The sequence below is a fragment of the Scylla paramamosain genome, chromosome 10 (genome assembly GCF_035594125.1).
Source record: "Scylla paramamosain isolate STU-SP2022 chromosome 10, ASM3559412v1, whole genome shotgun sequence".
NCBI classification, from domain to species: Eukaryota; Metazoa; Arthropoda; class Malacostraca; order Decapoda; family Portunidae; genus Scylla; species Scylla paramamosain.
Window position 1 is genome coordinate 27,579,288 of NC_087160.1, and position 25,144 is coordinate 27,604,431.

Sequence of the window (25,144 nt, forward strand, 5' to 3'; positions counted from 1 at the left end):
CTTGTAAAAGGAAGGGAACAAGGTGCCAAACATCTCAGGCAACCTTGTGTAACCTTGTTTCTTGTGTAAAAATCCCAACTCATAATTCCAATTTTTTAGGGTCACTTAACAATGCTCCCCATCTATTGACAATGTAGCATCCACTGCTACATTGTCAGTCAGGGTCTCCTGTTCACCAGTTTCATCTATGAATCATTTTATGGTGGAAGAAGGTGGTCAGGAGGAACAAACTCATTTCCACATGTACATCTATCAGCTACTGGCCATTTTCCTACTACACTATAGTAGACAATACTAAGGTTAATCTCATTCACCCCTCATTCTAATGAGTTTCTGCCCACCTCAGCCTTAAAGCTGGAGGAGGTTGAAAAGGCCAAATGGCTAAACATGTTTCAAGAGTAGTGACTCTAATGCACAATGAGCAACAGTGCGTACTTTGAGTCGGGTATCCAAAATCCTTAATTTCATTATTCACTTCACCAATATAAATTTTTCATCCAGCTTCTTTATTCAGTCCTATCTACCACTTAACTAAGACACAAATATCAAGCATGGTATTGAAGTTAAACAACTGGAAAGATGTAAAGTTATCAAAGACCAGGGCTGCTTATAGTGATCTGAGGGCCTTAAGAAGAAATATATTTTAAAAGCTCCTCATGAACCTTCGTCTGAATTTTTCCCAGAGGCAGGATGGCTTGTAAAAGGCTAACAGTTACAGTGATATTAATAATATTTATGCACAATATAAATCAATACAAAATTTAGGCTGGTGATAGTTTTGTTGCCATTTTATTGTGAAAAAAGTACTTTCAAACTTTCATATATTGTTGAAAAAAATTATGGTTAATAAGTAGTTATCACAAGCAGCAATATTTATTCCTTTTGGGATCCTCATAGAGATAGAGACCCTAAGTGCACTTGTATCACTTGTATCTAAAACTGTCCCTGTATAAGAGTCAAATTTTGAGTAGAATTCATATATTAATAGTTGGCAAAGTGTTCAGGTGCACAATGAATATTGCAGAATTTTTATCTCTAGTCAACATAATTTTCATATCAGGAGTTACTGATAAACTAAAGTATACCTGCAAATCGTATGATTAGTAAATAAATAAATAATAATTTGGTATTTTTTCAGCAACTATCTTGTTTGACAGTTGAGAAACAAACATAATCCAAACAGATTATACAACCTTTTTTTTCAACATCTATTTCATACCAGATTACTGGTGGCAGAACTTCCTCAGCACTTAGGGAAGCACACACAGGCACTTGATCGTCTTAATGCTCTGCTGAGGACGTGCAATCAAGTAAGTGGTAACATTATTTCTTGTTAAATGTTACTTTCAAGAAACTTGTATTAACAAACATTATTTTTAAAATTTTCATTATTAAATAGTAACTTCGTATGATGATAGATTACTTCTGGCAGAGAAAGACCTGGTATTGTTTCTTATAAGCATTTGAGTTCTCTGAGTAATACTAAGCTTGAAAGACTTACTGATTAGCATCTTGTAGTGCTCCTTCATGTGATCAGAAGGTATGAATGTGTTATTGGTTTCCCTTTTGTTGAGTGTTTGAAATTTTGTACAGGCAAGTGGTTGGTAATTTGGACTTAACATTAGTGAATTGTTGTATTTTGAAGTCCATATAATGCTGTGTATCCCTGTAGTGGTGCTTTGAATGTCTGTCAGCATATCTCCAGGGCTCATTGTGAAGAGTGGTATTCTGACAGTAAGTCTGTGTTTTCCAGCACAAATGATGACATGGATGGAGGCAGTCATGATTTAGGGCAAGACCTATATCATATTCTTTACTGAACTGATAAACTGATGACTACAATGGACTTGTTTTCTAAATAGCTTAGATATAATTGTGGTATCAGTTGGATTTTCTTTAGTCAGTTATCTTCCTTCTCTCCTGTAACAGTCCTTAATGTGGGTTTTCCTGTCAAATATGTGACCTGCTCAATGATTATGAATATTCTAATTCTATATTTTATTTATTTATTTTATTTATTTGTTTTTTTTTTCAGATAATAAAGAATCTTAATAATGGTCTCAGTGAAGATGGCAGCAACCTTGAGATGACCAATAACATGCGTGATGACTCTCTCAAGTTGTGGAGGACCCGAAGGCACCGGGTCATGTACTCCATCACAAATTGTGCAGTTAGCTTGAAAGTGAGGGCAATAAAATATAATTTTGTTATACTCTGTTTTAGACACGGATGCAATGCTGCATGGTAAAAGGCATAGCTGAGTGCAGTAGCTAAAAATTTATCACAATAACCAATAATTCAATAACGATAACCTTATCAGCAATAACTAATAATCGATAACTGGCGATAAATTTATCTCCCGATAACCGATGACTCGATAAATTTAAAATTCTGATATTAGCAATAACATTGTTGATATTTTAAATATAAAAATGTATAGATCCAAATCTTTATTTTATCTTTCTCTTCAAATCTTTATTATATTTATCTTAGAAAACTTTGAAGAATCTTAGAAAAAAATTCAAATTCAATCTTTATCCTGTCCCTTCACTAATGAAAAGTAGTTTTAAGTAAAATAACTACAACTTATTTTTAAAGTTTAAAACTTCAACTTGCTCATCTTCCAACAACTAAAATTATCAATTATTGCTAGTTTGGAACCAAAAGTATCAGTGATGCCGATGAATTGATAAACACAGGAAAAATGATAATGATAACCCGATATCATTATCACAATAATTTATAACGACAACACACACCTAATAAGAGCTATGATGATGAGACTTTTCTTTACAGTGATGTCTTATATGACTGTTTTTTCTCTTGTATTGATAATTCAATATGTTTTTTCTCTTGTATTGATAATTCAATATTATGTTTTCAAAGCCTCATAATCCATTGAAAGTAGTGCATTTCCACCTTGAACTTCCTGATTTGAATCTCATAAGCTGTTTTATAATTCAGTAAAACAGTGTCAGGAGCTAGTGATCCACTTTCTTTGTTGTGTTTCTAAGGTGAAATCAAATTTAATAAAAAAGCAACAGTGAATAAGACAATATCTGTTTTCAGGATTTTCGCTTGGCTGGGAGTCTCATTGAGCGCTTAATTCAGGAGGATCCAAACTCAGCTGCTGGACTGTATTCTGCCTTAGGACGATTATGCCTCCAGCTCGGTGATGTAACAGCAGCCCAGGTTAGTTGCCCTCCATATTGAAGGGAATATATATCATTGTTAACTATTTATTTTTCATTATGATATGAATGTAATATTTCTGAAATATTGTGAATAAAATTATTATTATTATTATTATTATTATTATTATTATTATTTTCTTTTTACATTTCTTCTTCCAGGAAACATTTAACCAGTATTTTGAGCACAGTTTACCACCTCCTCATCATGACCCTGTTCAGGGTCTTCTCCATTCTGCCTATGTATCAATAGCACAGAATGCCTTCAAAGATGCAGCTGAAATCCTACAACAAGCACACAAGATTAATCCTAGCAATGGACTGGTAATGTAAAACATACATTTTCATTTTCATTCATTCATCAACCTGCAATCCATTTTCTTTTTTTTGTCTCAAAATTTCTTGAATATTGTACTGTATCTGTTAGCATTGAAGCATATTGTTTGCACCTGGTTTGCCAGTATGGGTTCTATAGCTCAAAATTTTGTCCATTCTCTCTCTCTCTCTCTCTCTCTCTCTCTCTCTCTCTCTCTCTCTCTCTCTCTCTCTCTCTCTCTCTCTCTCTCTCTCTCTCTCTCTCTCTCTCTCTCATGAAGAGAGTCTTAAAGAACTAAATCTATTCCCATTAAAACAAAGAAGACTAAGAGGTGACTTAATACAGGTGTTTAAAATCATCAAAGGCATTGATAACATGGGCTGCAGTAAATATTTCACTATAGATTTTTTAAATTACCTGTGAGGAAACAGTTGCAAAATTGTTGGGAAATCCTTCAACTATCACGAATCAAAAAAGTATTTTTTCCATCATGTAGTTAATCTATGGAATGGGCTTCCTCAAGATGTGATAGACTGCAACACCATAAAGACTTTCAAATGCCATCTTGACAAATATTTTGCCTCGAATCCACAGCTAATAGCGCTTGTTTGTTAGAAGTTAACTTCCTTGCCTCCAGGAAATGGGAGCATCTCATTTAATCTATTTTCTTTTCTTATAGAATTTCCCTTGGGTTTTTCCTTCTTTAGCCCCATAAGGTATTTATTTCTGACCTGTTTTCCTGTACTTCTTATGCTGGAGGGAGTTGAGGGTGGGGAGAGAGCCTTCTGCTTTGCTGTCCTTTTCTTTTACTATCACCTTAGTAGTCCTAGACCAGGTCACCTTGTGAGGACCACAAGGTCTGCTGTGGTCTGTTTTTCTATGTAACACTCTCTCTCTCTCTCTCTCTCTCTCTCTCTCTCTCTCTCTCTCTCTCTCTCTCTCTCTCTCTCTCTCTCTCTCTCTCTCTCTCTCTCTCTCTCTCTCTCTCTCAAGCTCAGAGAGAGAGAGAGAGAGAGAGAGAGAGAGAGAGAGTTTGGCATGAGAAGGGGGAGAAGGAGAAGGAGGAGGCGGCAAATAACCATGGTATTAAGCCAGGAATGAATGGATGATAGGTGTGGGAATTATGACCTCATTTACTACTACTACTGCTGCTGCTTTTGTTGTTCCTGCTGCTGGTGCTGTTGCTATTTTTACAGCTGCTTTTTTTTGTCTTCACCACCGCTATTACTACAACTTATGCTATCTACTAATATTATTATATTCTGTTCACCCTAAAGTGACATCATGTCAAGGAGTAAGCCAAACTGCTACCCTTCCACTTATATGTGGGAGTGGTGGTTTGGGGAAATGGGAGGTACAGTATAGATTAAAAAAATAAATAGAAATAATAAAAAAATAGGCATTTTGATGAAATTACTCACCCTCTTCCAAACCTCCCCTACTCTATCCTTAGGTAATTTTAAACCAAGATAGATAAAGTACATACATACATTTTCATTCAGTGCCCTCTTGCAAGACAGGGAGGAGGCATAGGAACAGGATGATTATTTTGAAATATACAGGAAGGAATAGTGGGATGTATAGAGAGAGCTGGACTAAGCAAGTTACTTCACACTTTTACCCCTTGTACTCAATGAAGGTGGAAAAAGAAAAGCCTTTGTAAGTTGATCAGAGAGAGAGAGAGAGAGAGAGAGAGAGAGAGAGAGAGAGAGAGAGAGAGAGAGAGAGAGAGAGAGAGAGAGAGAATGCTAGATTCTAGAAGGATCTCGTCCAGCTACAAGGGAAAGGGGCAGGAGGATTGGCATAACTCTGGTGGTGCTGGGCACCTTGAGGCAGCTAGATATTTGATGTGACTAGTGATTTGGTTAGTTTTAACGTTATATGACTGTAAATTCATCCATGATTGTGGTTTCCTGTTGTCCATGATGTATAAAGCTGAATATGAAGATATTAATGAAATAATGAAAGCCCACTTTCCACTGAACTGTGATAAGATTTCAGTCAGCAGTGACGGATCAGAAAGTCATACCAGAGGAGTGGCAAGAGAGTGTAATGGTCCCAATTTTCAAGAAAAAAGGGAATGTGCAGGAGTTTGTAAATTATTGTGGGATAAAGCTCTTGTCCTGCATAATGAAGATGTGGGAGAGGATTATGGATGTTAGACTGAGACAAGCAAGAGCTGGAGATATCAAGGGGTTATTTTGGATTAATGCCTAAAAAGGAAACTGCTAGTGCAATTTTTATGCTAAGACAGGTTTTGGAAAAATATAGTGAGAACCAGAGGGAGATAAACGCAATATTTATAGATTTGAAGAAAACACATGATTGAATCTCGAGGCAAGAAGTATGGAGATATGAGGAAGAAAGTGGTGCCAGAGAAGTATGTAAAGCTGATTATGGATATATACATAAATTTGAAAACAAGGGCTAAAACTATAGCAGGCATGACTAGGAGTTTTGATGTGTGGGTTGGGCTGCATCAAGCCCTCTCAGCCCTTTCCACTTTAATATAGTGTTTGATATATTGACAGAGAGGGTAAAAAGAGGAGTGGCATGAGATATTATGTATGCAGATGGTGTGGTGTTAGTAGGTGAATCAAAACAAGAAGTGGAAGAGAGGATGGAAGAGTGGCATATAGCACTGGAAAGGCAGGGAATGCGAATAAGTAGAAGTAAGACGGAATATATGGCAATGACAGACCAGGATCAAGGCAGGAACAGAGACACAAGGAGCATGACCCTAGATGATCAGTCTCTGAACAGCTTGAGGGACTTCAGATATCTAGGTTCATCTGTTGTGGCAGATGGAAATGCAGAGGTGGAAGTTACCAGGAGGATACAGGTGGGATGGAAAAACTGGCCTGATATGTCAGGTGTCCTCTGTGACCAAAGAATGCCAATGAAGGTAAAAGAGGAAGTTTATAGAAAAGTGGTGGGACCAGCTATCATGTATGGTTGAGAGACTATGCCAATGAAAAAGAGTAATGAAAAAAAAATGAAAATAACAGAAATGAGAATGCTGAGGTGAATGAGTAGAGTGACAAGGAAACATGGAATTAAAAATGAAATCATAAGAGGTACAGTTAAGGTAACAAGTGTGAGCAAGGTGCTGGAGGCACGGTTGAGATGGTTATGAAGAGAGGGGATGGGAATTGTGAAAGGCAGATAATGGACATGGAAGTGGGTGGCAGGAGGAAGAGAGGAAGACTCAGGATGAGATGGAAAGACTGTATTGTGGCAGACAGCAGGGGAGAAGAACTTGGACCTTGAAGTGGAAGACTGGGTTAGATGGAGGAGACTCATAAAAAACAGCCACCCCATATAGAAACAGGACAATAATGCTGCAGAAGTGACAGAGGCCCTTCTGCCCTTCCTCCATAACCTGTGGGGAGGAGCTTATGCCACAACTCAATCTTACCCTAGGGTGAATGGAGTAAACTACTACCACTATGGATACTACTACTGTTATTTCTGCTTGGATTGGTAATAATGTCATCACCATCAATGGCAGCTATGACAATAGGTGATGATTTTATATTGGCAACAACTGGATAAGGAAGGGGAGAGAGAATGGAGTTATCCTGGTACATAACAGCTACATGAGCTTAGAGACATCCCTCAAGATGGGAGAATAATGCACACTGCACAGCCAGCTGCAGCAGAGAGCCAGTGGAGGGAAGAAAAGTGATCTGGGAGTTGGGTGGATATTAATGATGATTCAAAGAATAAAGGAAAATAAATTAATCTAGCTCAGGCCTACAAGTCCAGTTCCCACCCATGGCTGTGCCAAGAGGCAGTTAGTTATTATGTGGGGGCAATATTACACTGGCTGACCACATTAAGAAATAGCAGGTTAATCATCCCTGATCTTGAATAACAGTAACAGGAATGTATCCACAGTTATTACAGTTTCCCTATAAAAGAATGTAATCATTATTGTTCTGACTTACTGATCAAGTCTGAAATGGTATAGGAGATGCATGCCAAAAATGAAGAAGTTTCAGATACATGCTTCAAAACCAAGCAAGATTGCATAAGAGATTTGCAGACAACAACATAATCAATCCATCAATATTATACTCATAAAAGACTAAATCTCAGCTACTTTAAGAATATGAAACCACTTCCTAGTACTGATGAGAATTTCCTTGCAGGTTATCAACAACTATGGTGTGTGTCTAATGTACACTGGCCGAGTGAGTGAGGCCATTGCACTTGTGGAGGGTGCAGTCTTCTCACAGCCGGAACGCTTCCTTCATGAGGCTATTGTTCTAAATTTGGCCACAATGTATGAACTGGAATCATCCAATGCTCACCAGAAAAAACTTAAGATCCTTTCTTTAATCGCCCAACACAAAGGGGATTCTTTCAATGTAGCAGCACTCAAACTTCAACCTCAGTGAATATTTGCACTCTTTAAGGCTTAACTAATAAAGCTGCTCCTCATGTAAGTGTGTGCATCAAGAAAATTATAAAATTACAAAATTATATTCATAAAAGCTTCAGTTTTGTATACCAAGACTGTATCTGTGGACTAAATTTCAACTTTGTATGCCAAGACAACTTTTACTTACAAGTGAAATGTAGTATATATTTTATAAGTCATCACTGTATCATATTATATTCAAGAAGTGCTATTAAATAATTATTTTTTAGATTATTGTACATAATTACTTCTTAATAATAATACTTCTTCCCCACAATAAACTGTTTTAATTTTGCAGGTATATACTCTAATAGTATATCATTTAACATGCAGTGATAGAAGTGATCCACAATCGGATTGTTCACAGTGGGCTGGAAAAACTGCCACACACACACCAGTTTACTTAATCTTACACAAAAAATTCAGTATGCAGAAAAAAAAAATCCATTCGTTATTTGTTATCAAACCAACTGATATAAAAAAAAACTAAAAACTATGCAGATTACTAATTTTGGGATGTATCATAACCTTGGGATGAATGCTATATTTTCATGTCTGTATATTTACTGAGTTTAGTTTATCCATTTAAGTTATAAAGCTAACATACAACTTTATAAATCCTGGCACATAAGAAAGAAACAACCATGTTTTTGATGCCAAATCTTGTCAAGACACTGGTCAAGATAGTCTGTTGACATCACGTCTCCCAACATCTCTGAGTTGCTGCTTTCTTCTTTGGAAATACAACCCATCCTTTCACACACTGGTTCTTCTTTTGTGATGTGTTCATACAATCAACCACAGCACATGTATAGACCAGTTTTACAACAGCACTGCAAACTTGTTATCTCCTGGACATGGAATTGATATCAGCCAGTCCTTTCATCTTGGCACAGTTTTGGCCATCACAATATCCCTGCATGATGAGTAATATTGGCTTCTTTTCAGTGGAACAGAAACCAGTGGAAAAATGTTTCAGACTACATATGTAAATGTGGAAACAATAAGAGCCTAGTTGTGAGTATTTAGCATATAATAACAGTTCTATAAAGTGTGTATCACCAGATCCCATGGATACTGTTAGCACAAAACACTTGTGGCACATAATATGGTACAGGACATCAAGATGTATTATGAGAGATGATTTTAGAATGTACATATCCAGAGAACTGAAGTGTATAAAGTCCTTCATTAAAACAGTTAATGACCACCAGCAACTCAGCCCATTGGGAACACCCCAATTGGGGAGTTGGGAATGAGCTAAGTTGCAGGTGGTCACTTGCTGTTTTAATGTAGGACTCAGAATAAGCTCCTACAGTTCTTTGGAGATGCACTTTCTAAAATCCCTTTCGTGATACATCTTGATGTGCTGTATGTATATGCTAAAAAAACATTAATCCTAAATCTTTATGCTAACAGTATCCACATGATTCAATGATGCACACTCTACAGAATAGTTAATATAAGCTAAATACTTGCAACTAAACTCACAGTGTTTTTACACTTATTTCTAGTCTTGCTACATTTTTCTACTGGTTTCTACCAAGACATGTTTTATCTGGTTAATCCCCAAATGAACTGAGTAAGTATTACTTGTCTTGCAGGGATATTGTTATGACCAAAACTGTGCCAAGACAAAAAGACTGGTCAACATCAGACATAACAGCTTCTCAAAAAAATAAAATAAATAAATAAATAAATAAATAAAATAAAAAAATAAGGTGGGAGTTACAAGTCTGCAGTGGTTATAAAATCCTGTTCTTTATAATGTGCTGTGGTTGATTGTACAAACATATAATGAAAGAACCAAGGTGTATTTCCAAAGAAAGCAGCAACTTAGAGAAGACATTGGAAGACAATGTCAACAATCTTCACCAGTGTCCTGCTAAGATTTTGTATCAAAACATGATTGTTTCTTTCATATGTACCAGAATTTCTAGAGTTTTATGTTACAGTAAAACCTCCCTAAACTGAACCTGAATAAGCTGAATATTGGATAACCCAAACGACCTTATCAACCTCCTCAGCTAGTCTACCTAGCTCCACTCCATCCCCAATCACACCAGAGCCACCAGCCAACATCTTTGACTCAAACTCTGAGTGACAAGCAAAAGTACACTAGTAGTACAGTAATGTTATGTTAGCTCTTATGTGACTAGTGTGTTGTGTACAATTAAGTGAACTCTTAACACTACCTAAGTGTGTAGTTGCATAATGTTAAGTGAACTCTTAAGCGAGTTAGTGCATTGTGTACAGTGTGTAATAACAAAATATGCTGTAAATATCCACCTTGGGGCGTATAATGTGCAAACAAATATGTTGTAAATAGCAATAAACATACATGTTTATGTACATAGAAACTGGCCAGAAACATGTATTGTTGGATAAACTGAACTTTTGGATAAACTGTCAGCCACCTCATCCCAAATAGTTCAGTTTATGTGGGTTTTACTGTACTGTTTAACTTAAATGAATAAGCTAAACTTACATAGAGAGAAAAAATGGCATTTGTTTCAAAGTGATGATACATCCCAAGTGTGCACAGTATTTAGCTCGTTTGTCATATTTCCAGCTTTCTGCTTGATGATAGTGGCTGAAAATTTTCCTATTTCATTAGCTGATTTGATAACACAAAAATGAAAAAGATTTTTTTCCGGCATACCAAGTTTTTTAAATGTAAAATCAAGATGGCTGGTTAATCTAAATTTTTTTCCACCCCAATTGAAAATAAACAGGATTTTTTTTTTTTTTTTTTTGTAAAATCAAGATGGCTGGTTAATCTGAATTTTTTTCCAGCCCAACTGAAAATAAACGGAATTATTTTTTGCTGTAACAATCAATCTTTTCACACCTATTCCTTTACAAACTGTAAGGTGTTCAAGTCCCATCTTTGGGAGATGATCAGGTAGGTGACACCATTGTTAAATATGCACAAGCCATATCACTGTGTAGTTGGTGATAGAATTACACATGCACATAATTATCATATGAAGAATTTCTGCTTCCTTTCATTTTGTCAGAAAATCCTAATAAATTTCTATCAATTTGCATCTAGTTGAAGTCCAAGGCTTTGACTTTATGGATCCAAAGGCTCTATGCTCTCATGTTTCTTACTTCTCAATGTTATATAACAAAGATTCAGTAAATACAGTAAAATCTCCATTAAGTTACCATAAAGGGGGATCAGCCTTTGTTAAAGAGACATCAAAATTCCATGAGAAATATCACTAAAACTGAAAACTCTCCTGCAGGCCCAACTCAAATTCCTCCCTTTAAAGCCTCCTTTTAGGACATGACTAAGGAGTAGTGCTGATCCTAGTTCTTGTTCTCATTGAGGGTCAGGAGGTTTAGCTTTTGCAATAGCATCTCTCTGGTACAGTCTTGCTTATGGTTTCTTTCTGTGGTCTGATCTGCTCTCTTATTTCTCTCAAAATCAGAGCACAAAAAGAAACTGTAAACAAGACCCAGTCAGGAAGGTGCCATTGCAAACCCCCCTGATCTTCAGCCAGAACCAAAACCATAACTAGTAGCCTTTCTTAGCATCATATCCTATGCAGTAATTAATACTGCATAGGATATGCCAAGTTTAGTCTGGCTTGACTGGGTTTAGTCAGTTTAGTGACTGGAGAAATAACTTTTTTTTTGGACCTTTTCTACTAAATATTTTGTTGCATTGCCAATCTATATGGAAGTCTGACTTGTGGAGGTTTTACAGTATATATAAATATCAGATGTGTGCTCATAAGAGCTCTCCCAAAGAGGGCTGAGAGTTTTAGAGGCAGCAGTAAACCATCTTGGTAAGAGGATACATGGAAGGCATCAGGATTATTGTGACCACAAGCATAAAAAAATAGATTTCTGCCATGGTTATTTTAGCAACAACCAGTATTCAGTAGTTGCCTGGGCTTTGATATCTTAATGTCCTAAAACCAAAGCTAGCAATTTTCACACTAGCTGTCAAGTCTTTGCCACAGCTACCTTTACAGTACATATAAATATCAGATGTGTGCTCATAAGAGCTCTCCCAAAGATGGCTGCGAGTTTTAGAGGCAGCAACAAACCATCTTGGTAAGAGGATACGTGGAAGGCATCAGGATTATTGTGACCACAAGCCTAACGATAGATTTCTGCCATGGTTATTTTAGCAACAACCAGTATTCAATAGTTGCCTGGGCTTTGATATCTTAATGTCCTAAAACTAAAGCCAGGAATTTTCACACTAGCTGTAGTCTTGCCACAGCTACTGCATCCAGGATCACTACAATGGTCCCTGAGGTCAAATGATAGGAACACACAATAACTATTTCATTAACTAGAATATTTACATAAAACCCGAGAACACCCAATGTCACTTACAGGCGACACATTTTTAAGTGCTCATATATTTAAAAAGCTACTGAAATTTACCACAAAAAATCTTTTGTAAAGCTCAATACTTCAATTATCTATATTTCAGATTGTCTGAAAGGTATTCTATTTACTTTTGTTCTGGCAGCCTTCGAATGAGCATGCAGGGCTGTAATTTTTCATTATTATTCTGTTACTTTCTTACATTGAGATCCTACAATATCAAAAGTTTAGTAATATTTTCTGTGTTCCTTAATAGTTGAATGGCTAACCAAAAACATATGTAATGGATGCAAAGCTACAATGAATATATGTTATTAAGTAGTAACTGTGTTAAAACTAATGACTGTCATCTGTAGGTGATGCTGGGCACACCACAACCACTCAGTGTATTTTCTATGAACTCTAAATACCTACATCTATAGGTGCATTTGTTATACTGAGCCTTCTTCATGAAGTGCCAAAGGAAATTGAACATTATAGCTTGATTTTGACAATTTCTTCACTGGTTTACCTTTTGATGACACTTTGCCAGAAATGAAACATGCATGAACTAGAACTATTAGCGAGAATCACACTGAGAAATGTTCTCTCCCTGGCTCAAAACAAATGAAGATGAAAAGATGTTTAGTGGTACTTCAGGAAAGACTGAAGTTACCCAGTGGAATGATAACAATATAATTACACTAACTTCTACTTTTCATGGAGTTCATCTGTTACCAAAGTGGACTGGATTGCAGTAGCGAATAAAAACCAAACAAAAATCACTGTAACATCTCCACAAGCTGTTTCAGAATATAAAAAGTTCATGGGAGGGGTACATAGATTTGAAGATCTTTATGGACAGAGAACTGGTTTCAGGAAAAAAAAATGGTAGTTTCCTTTAGGACTGGACACAGTATGCCACAATGCTGGGAAGATTCATGAGGTAAGAGGAAATACAAAAATGACATACAGCAACTTCCATCACTTTGCAGTGCAAGATCATTTAAGGAACCTGCAGAACTCCACAAAAAAGATGTCCATGTAGTGGTTGAATAGAAAAAGAGTGCATCAAACAGTTAGAAAGGATCATGATGTTAATAAACATACAAAGGGATCCTGCAAGCAAAAGCAGGTGTGCAGTGTCATAAGTGAACACAATTAAGATGTCAGAAATGCAAAATAAGAGCACAGGATGACTCAAGCGAATGCTAGTGAAATAAGAGCATAGGATGACTCAAGCTAATGCTAGCAGATGTCATGGATTTATACATTTTTAGGATACTATTCTTATAATGTGACATAATTTCTTTAGCTTCAATGAATTTTGTAATTAAAAGTAGTCCTTTGATTTGTGTGACAACATTGTATGCTATAAAGAAAGGAAAATGATGAGCAGTCATCATGGAGCATGGGTGACAGTCAACAGCATGAATAATAATCTCACAGGAAAATAAATAAATAAATAAATAATAATAATAAATAAATAAATAAATAAATAAATAAAATAAAATAATAAATAAATAAATAAACAAATAAAAAATAAAAAATAAGCTTCATATCAAAATGATGGACAGTGTCAGATATGAGGAAGTGAGAAGAACAGGTGTTGTGAGAGACTTGGCTGGATGGTTAGAGTAATGTGTGCTGAGACAGTATGGACATGTTGAGAGAATGGTGGATGATAGGCTGGTGAAGAAGGTGTGCTGAGACAGTATGGACATGTTGAGAGAATGGTGGATGATAGGCTGGTGAAGAAAACAGTAAGATTGCATGAGAGGTGTAAACTTGTGAGGTAGACCACATAAGAAAGATAGCATAAAGGAGGCCTTAAAGGGAAGAGGACTGACACTGGAGTATAGTAGAATGATTATGTGAGAGAAGCAAATGGAGAGCATTTGCAAGTGCATGAGGAATGAAGCAGTCCTGCAACCACCAAGGGAGATGCCATGCATCAATAGTCTCACATAGGTGTGGGGCAACTAGATCTGTTAGGGAGAGTACTTGCTAAGGAGCCTTGTTCCAAACCAAACTGTCCAAGGTGTGACTGACCATCATAAAGTGAGGGCAGGACTATTTTCTCTTCTCTGTCAGGGGCCAAGGGGCTATGGGAAGGGTGTGAATGAATGTGAATGTGATAGTTGTGCCTTGTCTTGGGTACCCCCTTTTTTGGGGGAGACAGCCTTAGCATATGTATGTATGTATGTATGTATGTATGTATCAATTATGAACCATACAGCTAATATGTAATTTTCAGACTACATTTAACTTTTTATACTTTTATTAAAACTGAACTGTACTTATATGTTTATGACAAAGTTAATAAACTCTAGGTACTTTGTTAATTTCTTCAAGCACTTTGTCATATAATTCCTGGTATTCGTTGTTTTTCCGAATAAGAACAAGAAGGGAACCCCTTTTGGTCCCCATGGCAGCACCTAAATCTTCCCTGGATGGTGTGTATATGTAAGGAATCTCCTTTTCCTCACACACAGCAGGGAGGTGGCACATCACTTCAACAGGAGAAACATTTCCAGCAAAGATGACAATTCTGCAAGGAAATAATTTAGGTTAAGACTAGCCCACTAGTGCTTTCTTGGTAGTATCAATAAATCATGTCTGACTTCTAATCAAGGCTTCCTTCAGAGATGCACTACATGCCATTACCCTCTGTTATCTCCAACAATCTTCCTGCCACAACTCTTTTCCAAATAGAACAGCAACATAACACCAAGTAATGAAACATCAATGAGGCTAAGAGGAGAAAGAAAAGAGAAAGTGCTCAGGTGGCTAATGCAGCTGGCTAATTCACATTCCCAGGCTGTATTGCTTTTTCAAAATACAGTAACTTTTTGCTGTAATATATGTATAATTATACACATATCATGTTCTATAGCATTCTTGTATGCCAGCCTTATTAATCCATCTATCCACATATCTAACCATTTTCCAATAACCTATCACCTCATTGCTTTAAGCTTAATACATGATGCTAATTGTAACCTAGAAGTCCATATGTACATCTCCATGCACACCTCTACTGACTTTGTATATATATATATATATATATATATATATATATATATATATATATATATATATATATATTGGAACCTCAGTTTTCAAACTTAATTACAGTAAAATCCCTCTCATCCGGCATTCGAGTATCCGGCAGCTTCAAGTATCTGGTACATTTTTCCCCGAGCCTTAAAATCAATAAAAAATCAATGTGTACTCATAATATCGATTAAAATTCCCGCACGAGGCATACTTTGTCCCCTCGCCACCAGAGCGCACTGCTTCGCTCTACCCGCGGCCCACTGCACTGTGTTTACTCAGTGACTCAGTCCCGCGTGTGCACTGTTTATCGCCTGACGCCTTCATCATGCCTAAAGTTGTAGAAAAGAGGAAGCGTGTTGTGCTTACACTTAAGCAGCTGATCAGATCAGCTGCTGATTAAGATCAGCTGATCTTTGTTATGGTAAGATGTGTGAGTGTAGGATGGTGACTGTGGACATAATTTCACTTCTATTCAAGTATCCAGCAATATTCAAGTATCCGGCATGTCGGCGGTCCCGTTGATACAGCAACTGAAGTTATCACGAATTAAATTTTTGTTCAAAAACTGAGTTATTCGGAAAAGGAGATGTTCAGTAACTGAGGTTCCATTGTATATTATCATTATTTTTTTTTACTCAAACTTTGAAGTGTAAATGCTGATCCTGCATTGCAGCAGTTGATGCAACTTTAGGAGCATTCTCTGACTATATTTGAACAAGCAGAAGTCATGTAAGAAGAATTAACTAAATGGCAACTCAATTACATCCAGGACCTCACTCACACCTATAAGAGACCCCTCAGCTTATATTCTATACTTACTTGAGGGTAGATGAACAGTGTATGTGTGTGTCATAGGCTTCTGCACTATACACCATTTGAATTAGTACCAACCCATGAAAAGTTGAAACCATAAATGTTGAAGACTGGCTGTTTAAGAAATTGAAGGCAGGACAGGAGGAATTAAGGACTTTATATAATGCACTAGTTACTAAATTTAAGATTATGGTAAATAACCAGGTGTAAAGATGGATTTTTCAGGTATACAGAACACTTGGCACATTAAATGCATCTGATATAGAGTTACTTCTAAGCAAGGGATGAGTAAAATTCAAAACAACTATTATTTAATTGTCTTCCACTTAGGAAAACATGTAGATAATACCTAGAAGTGAGCAGACATGAAATTCCTAGAGGCAAAATGGTGAAATATGACCTAGACAGTCCAAAAAGATTAAATCACCAGGGCCAGATGAAATATATCCAAGAGCATTAAAAGTAAGTATGCAAGATTATTAATGAATGACTGATTAATGTCTGTAAGAAATAATTTGATTCAGCAAAGAATGTGGGAAAGAATATAAAACATTAATATCAATATATTGTCCAGTTAGCCTTATTTCAATTGTAGGTACATTAATGAACTCGATAATTCCAAGGAACATTTGGGATCATTTAGACAAACAGGTTGATAAAAGGATTCACAATATGGCTTCATAAAGGGAAAGTCATGTCTTATAAACTTGAGCTTTCATGGTAAAGTTTACAAAACAGACAATGAGGATTATTATGACATAATATATCTAGGCTTTTGCAAAGGCTCCTGAACATGAAGGTTGCACGGGATACATGAAAAAAGTTCTAGCCTGGATCAGATCATGATTATGTAACAACAACAGTTACAATATTAATGACTATAAATCTAAGTGGGACAAGTAATCAGTGGCATACTAGAGGGATCAGTTCTAGAGCCACTATTATCTTTGAAATACATACTTACAGTATATACATATACCAAGGCTGTCTGCCCCCTTTAAAAAGTGGGATAGCCAAGACAATTTTGCCTAAACACTAATCAACTAACAGAGAAAATTTTCAATTAGCATGCATTACAAAGAAGTTAGGAAAATGTTTGTGGTAAATACAGTCAGCGAACTCTGATCTTGAATTGTGGTAGCAAAGGCTGCTCAGAAAGCACATTTTACTTAAGGCCTCCCTGCAAGCATAAAAAAATGGGCTGGGACTCATTAGTATCTCAAGTGTAACTCTCCTCCTCACCCACATCCATAGCAACAATGACCAGTACTGCATAGGTCACCAGTGTCAGTGTTCATTGTGTCTTTGGTAATGCGTGATTGGCTCTGTTCTCAGGGTGAAATACATTATGGTCTGTTCATGCTGTGGTGTTTTTAATGACGAGTGTGAGGCAGAGAAGTTACAGTGGTATCATTCTATCATAGATCTTCACATATCAGGCTTAAATGGTGTCAAAATAGCAAAATATGTGGATTTAAAATACTAGACTTGCAGAACCTAATACAAAAATTTGTCAAGAGAGGCAGTGAGGAACTGTCTTTTTACAAACATGGTGGTGGCATCCCCCTTATTGTTACCCCATGGCTTCTAATTTCTCTACAAAGGCAGTTGGACTCTATTCCAACTCTTATGGCATGGCAGCTGAAAGGAAGCAGTGGGGATGCCACCACAGTGCCTGTGTAAAGACAATTCCTCACTGCCTTGCTTGACAAATTTTTGTCAGAAAGTTTTGTGTATACTAATTCACATGTTTTGTTACATCGACACCATTCAAGCCTGATATGCAAAGATTTATGATTGTATATCACCGTGATTTGCTTATCTCACACTCATCACTACAAATACCACAAAATGAACTGAACAAAATGTGTTTCAACCTGAGAAAAGAGCTGATTATGCATTACAAAACACATGAATACTGACACTGGCAATTAATACTGGTCATTGTTGCTATGGGTATGAGTGCGGAGGAGAAATGCACTTGAGATGCTAATAAGTCAATTTATCCCAGCCCATTTTTTATGCTTGATGAGAGGCCTTAAGTAAGACGTGCTCCCTGAGTGGCCTTTGTAGCCCTGATGCAAGATTGGTGTTCACTGACTAATATAATATACATGTAAGTCACTTCAAAGGATAACTAGTTATGTTCCACCATAATCTTACATGTCAGAGCAATAGTTTAGGTGAAAAGATCAGCAATATTACAAAAATAATTAAACAAAAGTATATTTTCTCTATCAACATCTCACATTTATGAATAGTATCCTTTGAGATCAGTTATATATAAGTAGGATTCTCACCCTGTTTCTCCTTTCCTGATCCTTGACTGTACATCCTTTAATCCATCTCTCAGAAATGTCTTCTGTTTGGAAGCTAGAAGAACAATAAAATCATTAGATACTTGCTACAAAATTTATAACATAATCTTGAATTTACTGTAGCCTGACATAAACTGGAAAATTTAATGAATTACACCCACCCAAATTTGATACATAAATGTTTCTATTATAGCAAAAAAAAATTCTACACCTTATTTAAATTTACACTATTACATACTATGTCAATTTATTAATCTTACCTAACCTAACCTATCTACCATGTACAAACTCTTATCCTCTCTCTAAAATAAATAAACAAATAAATAAATTAAAGAATTAAATAAAGTCAAGTAGCCTAACAGCACCCGTTTTGAAGTGGGCAAAACGACAAACAAAGGATGTATAACATGCATTATGAGAGGAGATTAAAATTAAAATTTACATTCCTTTGAGAGATACAGGTTAAGAGGGGATTCTGATCAAAGTACTATTTGAGCAGCATAATGCAATGTGGACAACATCTTTTGGATTATTGATAGCTACAATAAAAAAGTAACAGGATCAATCTCAACAAAGGTAAACTGAAAAAGTAAACAGGAGGAAACTGAAGTTAAATTCTACAAGGTCTGTGCATGTCCATCATCTTGATTCTCTACAGCAGAAAATCACCAATTCATATATTTGCAATGGCAGAATCTATGACATAATTTCTATAAACTTTATAGCCTTACAAGTCTGAAGTTATCATCAATCTAACCAAACACAACCTAATGATTACAAGTGGTTGTATATTGATTCCTTGGAAGCCATGCAGAGGAGGATGATTAAGATGATTCAGGAACTGATAGAGTAAATATTAAGAAGAGTCATGCAGCCTTATTTTCTATTTTTTTCAGCTCCTACCCCCTACAATGTTGGGGACCTGGTGGGAAAGTGGGTTTTCAAGAGGGGAAAGCTAAAATTGAGCCAAATATCACCTCTTACCACCAAAAGTAAATAGGGAGCTGCCTACTTCTACTACACTCTATTTCATATTTACTCGTTTAGTTAGGTTAGGTTAGGAGTTGTAGGGATTGAGGGATTATGAACCAAGAGGGCCACGAGGCAGCTCCTACCTTTCTTGATCAACTTGTATATCCTGCCGGCTAGCTTCTTGGACGCCATGGGCTGGGCAATGACACTGACGTACTTGAGTTTCTCTTCATATGTAACCTCTCCTTCCTTCTCTTCCTCTCCTACATTACTGGTGTCCATGGCTTGTTTTGATTAACCTCGTGCTTCCCCACGCTGGCTGGCGTCTGTTTTGATCAGCGGGAGTCGGTCTATAGATCTTTTGCTTTCTCAACGGCACCTTTCCCATTTATTCACATTCTTAAGCCTTGTTTTCAATAGATTCCTCTTGAACTTCATAGTTTCCTCTTGACTTCCCAATCTTCTGCAGGTGATGGATTATTTTTCTTTTTCTTCTATATTTTCGTTGCACTGAAAATTTTAATTTTACGATTTTTCTCTACTTATTCATTTGTTTTCTTGTCAATCTTTATTTTATTGTCGTTAGTATTCGCATTAGCATTACATAATGCTTAATTACAAGATCATGTGAAATACATACATCGTCAGCTGGGTAATTATCATTATAATTTTAACACGGTCTTCCATTGCGATACATTGTCATAACGTTAACACGACCTCATTTGAGAGAGGGTGATCAGTATGCTATAGTTCTGCACTGTGATTAAAATCATAAGCAAATAGATATGATCATTAATGAATAATAGTTAAGTTACGCAAGCTATAAACGAGTCCACGTGTGTGTGTGTGTGTGTGTGTGTTTGTGTGTGTAGGATCAAGTTCGCTGAATCCACTTTTTTTTTTTTTTTTTTATTTCTTTTAGAGGTATGATATGCTTTTTGAACACACGACTTCATCATGTAAGCGTGTTTTAGATAAGTCAGCCGTGATCCTGCCCCCTCTCTCTTCTGTTCCCTTCCAACCAGCCGCACACCTTAACACGCCTGCTGCTCTCCTCACGTGTAGCGGGTCCAGTTATGTATCACGTCTGGCCTAGCTCCTCCCTCTCTTACTGCAACTCTCTTTATTTCTTTGTCTGTACTCTTCGTAAAATGCGCACTCACGGCCATTACCTATATTTCTAGCAAGATGAATTAATAAAATAATATCTTTTTGTGGAGACAGGAAATGGAGCACGTCAGTAATATTGCAAATTTAACTTGATATTTGTAACTTCTGGCAACAATTGGGATGTGGGGTGCTTACCCATACGATTATTTTGATGGCTTATACATTTCAAATGCTTTAGAAGTGCAATCCAAGGGTAAAATTCGTCTCTGTAAGTACCAAGACATTTACAGATCGTTCCCAGCAGTCATTCACCCGCCTCCATACCACAGCCTGCCTTTTCCGAACACGGAGAGGGCTGCTAGCTACAGGGTCATCAAAAATCGAAGGCACGACACGTGGGACTCATGGTCCTTACGAAACATTCTTCGTCATGTTGGTGTCGTAACAGTACAAACTATTCGAATATTTTTTTCTTTCCCAAACTCCACTGTGCACTCTTATACCGAGGTACATGTGGGATCATTAGCTCCCACAAATATCTTTGGTTGTTGTGGGGAAGCAAATGGCAACAGTTTCTGCGCCACCCTGTCCTTGTGGAGTCCTGCCGCCCAAATGTTCGTTCATTCAGCGCTCCGCAGGTGTGTTCGTGGGCGTGGTTCCCTTTTCTCCTCCTCCTCCTCCTCCTCCTCTTCTGCTATCTCTATTTCCTTTATTTTCTCGTCACGTTCCTTCATTTTAATACACCATCCTCCTCATACTTAGAGAAATTTGTAATAAAATGAAAAACTAAAATCGCATTAATATAAAATTAATATACATTCTTCCTTCTCTTTCTGCTTTTCCTACTTCACCTCCTCTCCCTCTTCCCTTCTAATCCCTCCATTTAAAAATACCATCTTTCACAAACTCAGAAATTCCACTTACGTAATTAATAAAAATAAATAAAAGATGGATACTAAAACTGGAATGCAACAGTTTCAAATCTCTCTCTCTCTCTCTCTCTCTCTCTCTCTCTCTCTCTCTCTCTCTCTCTCTCTCTCTCTCTTTGTGTGTGTGTGTGTGTGTGTGTGTGTGTGTGTGTTGTAGGAGATTTGTACTGTTCGTAGTGATAGAAATGTGGGGTACTGTTATGAAAATTCTTTCACACATTGTCTTTTTATCGTGACTTAATCTATACATATTATGTTTCTGTTGATAAAAAAAAAAGTGATAATTGCTATGTTCCAATAGAATGACACGTCCACATATTTTGGTATAACTTGGCTAAAAGTAATTAAATTCTCTCTCTCTCTCTCTCTCTCTCTCTCTCTCTCTCTCTCTCTCTCTCTCTCTCTCTCTCTCTCTCTCTCTCTCTCTCTCTCTCTCTGTACCCCTTTTTTCAGTATTTAATGATGATGAGGAGGAGGAAGAGAAGGAGCGGGAGTAATTACTTTATTCTCCTAAAACTGGGCGCCATATGTTGTTTCCGCACCAAAAAGCAATTAGTCGTCCCGGAACTGAAGAACGTAGAGAGAGAGAGAGAGAGAGAGAGAGAGAGAGAGAGAGAGAGAGAGAGAGAGAGAGAGAGAGAGAGAGAGAGAGATTAATCTGACATTAAAAACTAAAGAACTGGCATAAAGCTAGGTGGTGAACTGGAGAGAACAACATAAAAGCAAAAAATAGACAAGGCAAAATCACTATATTTACTTATCTATTTTAAGTGTTGTCAGGTTAGTCAGTGCACTATGTAACTCACGGTGCCATTGATATATTTATAGGAGTTTTATCTTTTTTAGCATTCACATCAACGCTTCATTTCTGTATACAGTTACTTATTAAAATATTACGTTACCACCTATGCAGGATTCACTGTTATTACGTATGATAATTATTATGACCTATGTTTTTGTCCTTTTCCAAGAATTAAAGACAGACATTAACTGGATGACGTTGTTTAACTATTCTCGAAAAAATATCGTACAATTTAATCTTCATGTTCTTTTTTTTATTATTATTATTTGTAATGCATGTGCTTTTACCTATCTATATATTTGTTTATACGTTTATTTATTCTTACCACACTACCAGTCCTTAGGTCATCATACCCTCTCCATCAAAACCAAAACATTTTCTTGAGCGTCATCTATTCAGTAGCAGGAAAAATGCGATGCTCACATTAAAAATATTAGGGACTTTTCACTGCAAAGTGAAGTACTATGCTACTACTACTAAGAAAAAAACAATAATAATAATGCTGCTTCTGTTGATAATAATAATAATAATAATAATAATAATAATAATAATAATAATAATAATAATAATAATAATAATAATAATAATGATATAACAACAACAACAACAACAACAACAACAATAATAATAATAATTATAATAATAATAATAATAATAATAATAATAATAACAATGATAACAACAACAACAACAACAACAACAACAACAACAACAACAACATCAGCGACAACAACAACAACAACAACAATAATAATAATAATAATAATAATAATAATAATAATAATAATAATAATAATAATAATAATAATAATAAACGTAATAGCCATACAAAGTCTACGTTAACCGAATGTTGAAAAGGAAGTATATATATATACCTAGAGTATCTGTTCACCTACCTACACGAAATACTTTCAATTATTTAAATCATAAATATTCTATATAGTTGCCATTGCATGAATACTGTGTTTGAAGACCAATAGGAATAATCATATCAGTAGGTAAATATAAATTCTTGTCAACATCTCAACATATTCACCATCCTATATTACACAAGGCAAGCACAATTAGATTGATAGAAAATTTTCGATAATACTTTTGTTACTTCAGTGATGCCACCGTTTTGATATAAATATCGAAGCCATGAAAATATATATCAAGTAAGAAGAGAGAGAGAGAGAGAGAGAGAGAGAGAGAGAGAGAGAGAGAGAGAGAGAGAGGACCTTAGCGCACCCGTCATTCTACGTACATCAGAATACAGATAACCTGGTACCCGATATAACACAGATGCTATTCACTGCTTTAATACCTTGTTGAAGTAATAATTAAGCTTATAAACTATGTCCTATATAGTTAGTATACGTATGAATTCGACTGTTACATTGCTTAAATAATCAGTTACCGTGCCAATAAAGAAAGGAAAACAGGCACAAAAAGAAGAAACGGTAAAAATCGGCACAAAATCGTGTCAGTAACTCAGTGAATTTACCTATCTATACCTGTCTATAATATTGTTGAAATAGTCAATAGCAATAAAAATAATGAAAACGGTCCTACAGACTGATGTCTATTCGATAACCTCCTACGTTGCTTAGATGCGCGTGTTTAATGTCAGTAAAGATAGTCCAATCGGCACAAAAGCGTGTCTACATCGGCTGGCTCTCCCGCGGCACGTGTCTATAGCCTTACGTATACACCAAGCAGCGACGTCACCTAGCCTCGCTCGCTCCCTCTCTCTCACCCAGTCAAGGAAAATCCTGCTCTTGCCCTCTCCTTCCCTCGCTCTCTCTCCGCCACCTCTCTCTTATATAAGTTAATTTTATGGTATCTACATATAGCTTACATATTTCTTTTTGAAAACGATATTCATGAGTGAGATTAGAATTACTGGAAAATATTTGATGGTTACATATATAAAAATGGTAGCGTCACATTTTAGTTTTCAAGTTAATTGCATTCGGAGAAAGAAAGAAGATTCTCTCTCTCTCTCTCTCTCTCTCTCTCTCTCTCTCTCTCTCTCTCTCTCTCTCTCTCTCTCTCTCTCTAAGACTTACAACATGAAAATATGCATTTAAAGTGTTACATATTTTTGGATCCTCGCCGATTTTTCAGTATATGTCTATGACACATGAGTAAATTAGGTCAATCTGTTATATAATTTCACCACTCCGGCCTGCAGGGACAGGAAGACAAGGGTGAGGTGAATGATTCTTATACGGAGAAGGGAGAAGGGAGTGACTCATAACGTTCAGTAGATCCGGGGAAACCTCTTTGAATACTTGAAAAAACTCTAATCTTGCATAAGCAAGCAATTGAATTACATGCAAGGAATACAAGTGTTACGTAGCAGGCTTAGGAGTATACATATATTCTAAAGAGGATTAGTTTAGTTAAGAAACTCCATGATTGTATAAATACTCAAGATTGTTTGGGGTTCATGTATCAAACATTTAACTATTATGTGGTATTATGTTCGCAAATGCACTGATAAATATCAGAATGTATCAGCTCCTGGCAGCATTACAAACATTACTTAGCTTTCGGTGTTTTTGGTGTTCCTAAACTCATATACCTAGTTGTTATACGCCAGTACCATCGCAAATGCTTTATATAAATATCTATCAGGTTCTAGTCCCATTATGAAAGTTTTTAAGGGTGTTCTCATTTTCAGGCATCTTTTTTCATTGTTATAAATGTCATTACGACCATAAAAGTGTTATATAGTAAGCTTTAAAATCTGTCATCTTCCTCAGGGCCCTATCACGACAAAATCCATAAAAAAAAAATATATATATATAAAACAAATACTGCTACGTTTGACTTATTGACGTTACCACCTTACCTAACATGCTCACAGTGATCGTTTTAAAGTTGAGAGAAT

At 36.3% G+C, this 25,144-nt stretch overlaps 2 protein-coding genes across 6 annotated transcripts in view; one reads left to right on the forward strand and one right to left on the reverse strand.

Annotated features, from left to right (window-relative positions):
• LOC135104464 (trafficking protein particle complex subunit 12-like) overlaps positions 1–8,214 on the forward strand; it is a 31,480-nt gene extending 23,266 nt beyond the window's left edge. For all 5 annotated transcript variants that reach the window (XM_064011937.1, XM_064011938.1, XM_064011939.1 and 2 more), the window contains 5 exons: positions 1,223–1,310; positions 2,036–2,182; positions 3,070–3,192; positions 3,354–3,515; positions 7,662–8,214. In XM_064011937.1, coding sequence (XP_063868007.1) covers positions 1,223–1,310; positions 2,036–2,182; positions 3,070–3,192; positions 3,354–3,515; positions 7,662–7,910 — 769 coding nt within the window. In that variant the 3' untranslated portion in view covers positions 7,911–8,214. The remainder of the gene's footprint in view (positions 1–1,222; positions 1,311–2,035; positions 2,183–3,069; positions 3,193–3,353; positions 3,516–7,661) is intronic.
• A 6,311-nt stretch (positions 8,215–14,525) lies between these two features.
• LOC135104467 (H/ACA ribonucleoprotein complex subunit 2-like protein) lies at positions 14,526–20,178 on the reverse strand. The gene is made up of 3 exons (XM_064011943.1): positions 19,569–20,178; positions 18,436–18,508; positions 14,526–14,813 (listed from the first exon to the last, which is right to left on the reverse strand). Exons 1-3 carry the CDS (start codon positions 19,705–19,707, stop codon positions 14,582–14,584), a joined length of 444 nt encoding a protein of 147 aa, XP_063868013.1. The 5' UTR covers positions 19,708–20,178; the 3' UTR covers positions 14,526–14,581.
• Between the last annotated feature and the right edge of the window lie 4,966 nt (positions 20,179–25,144).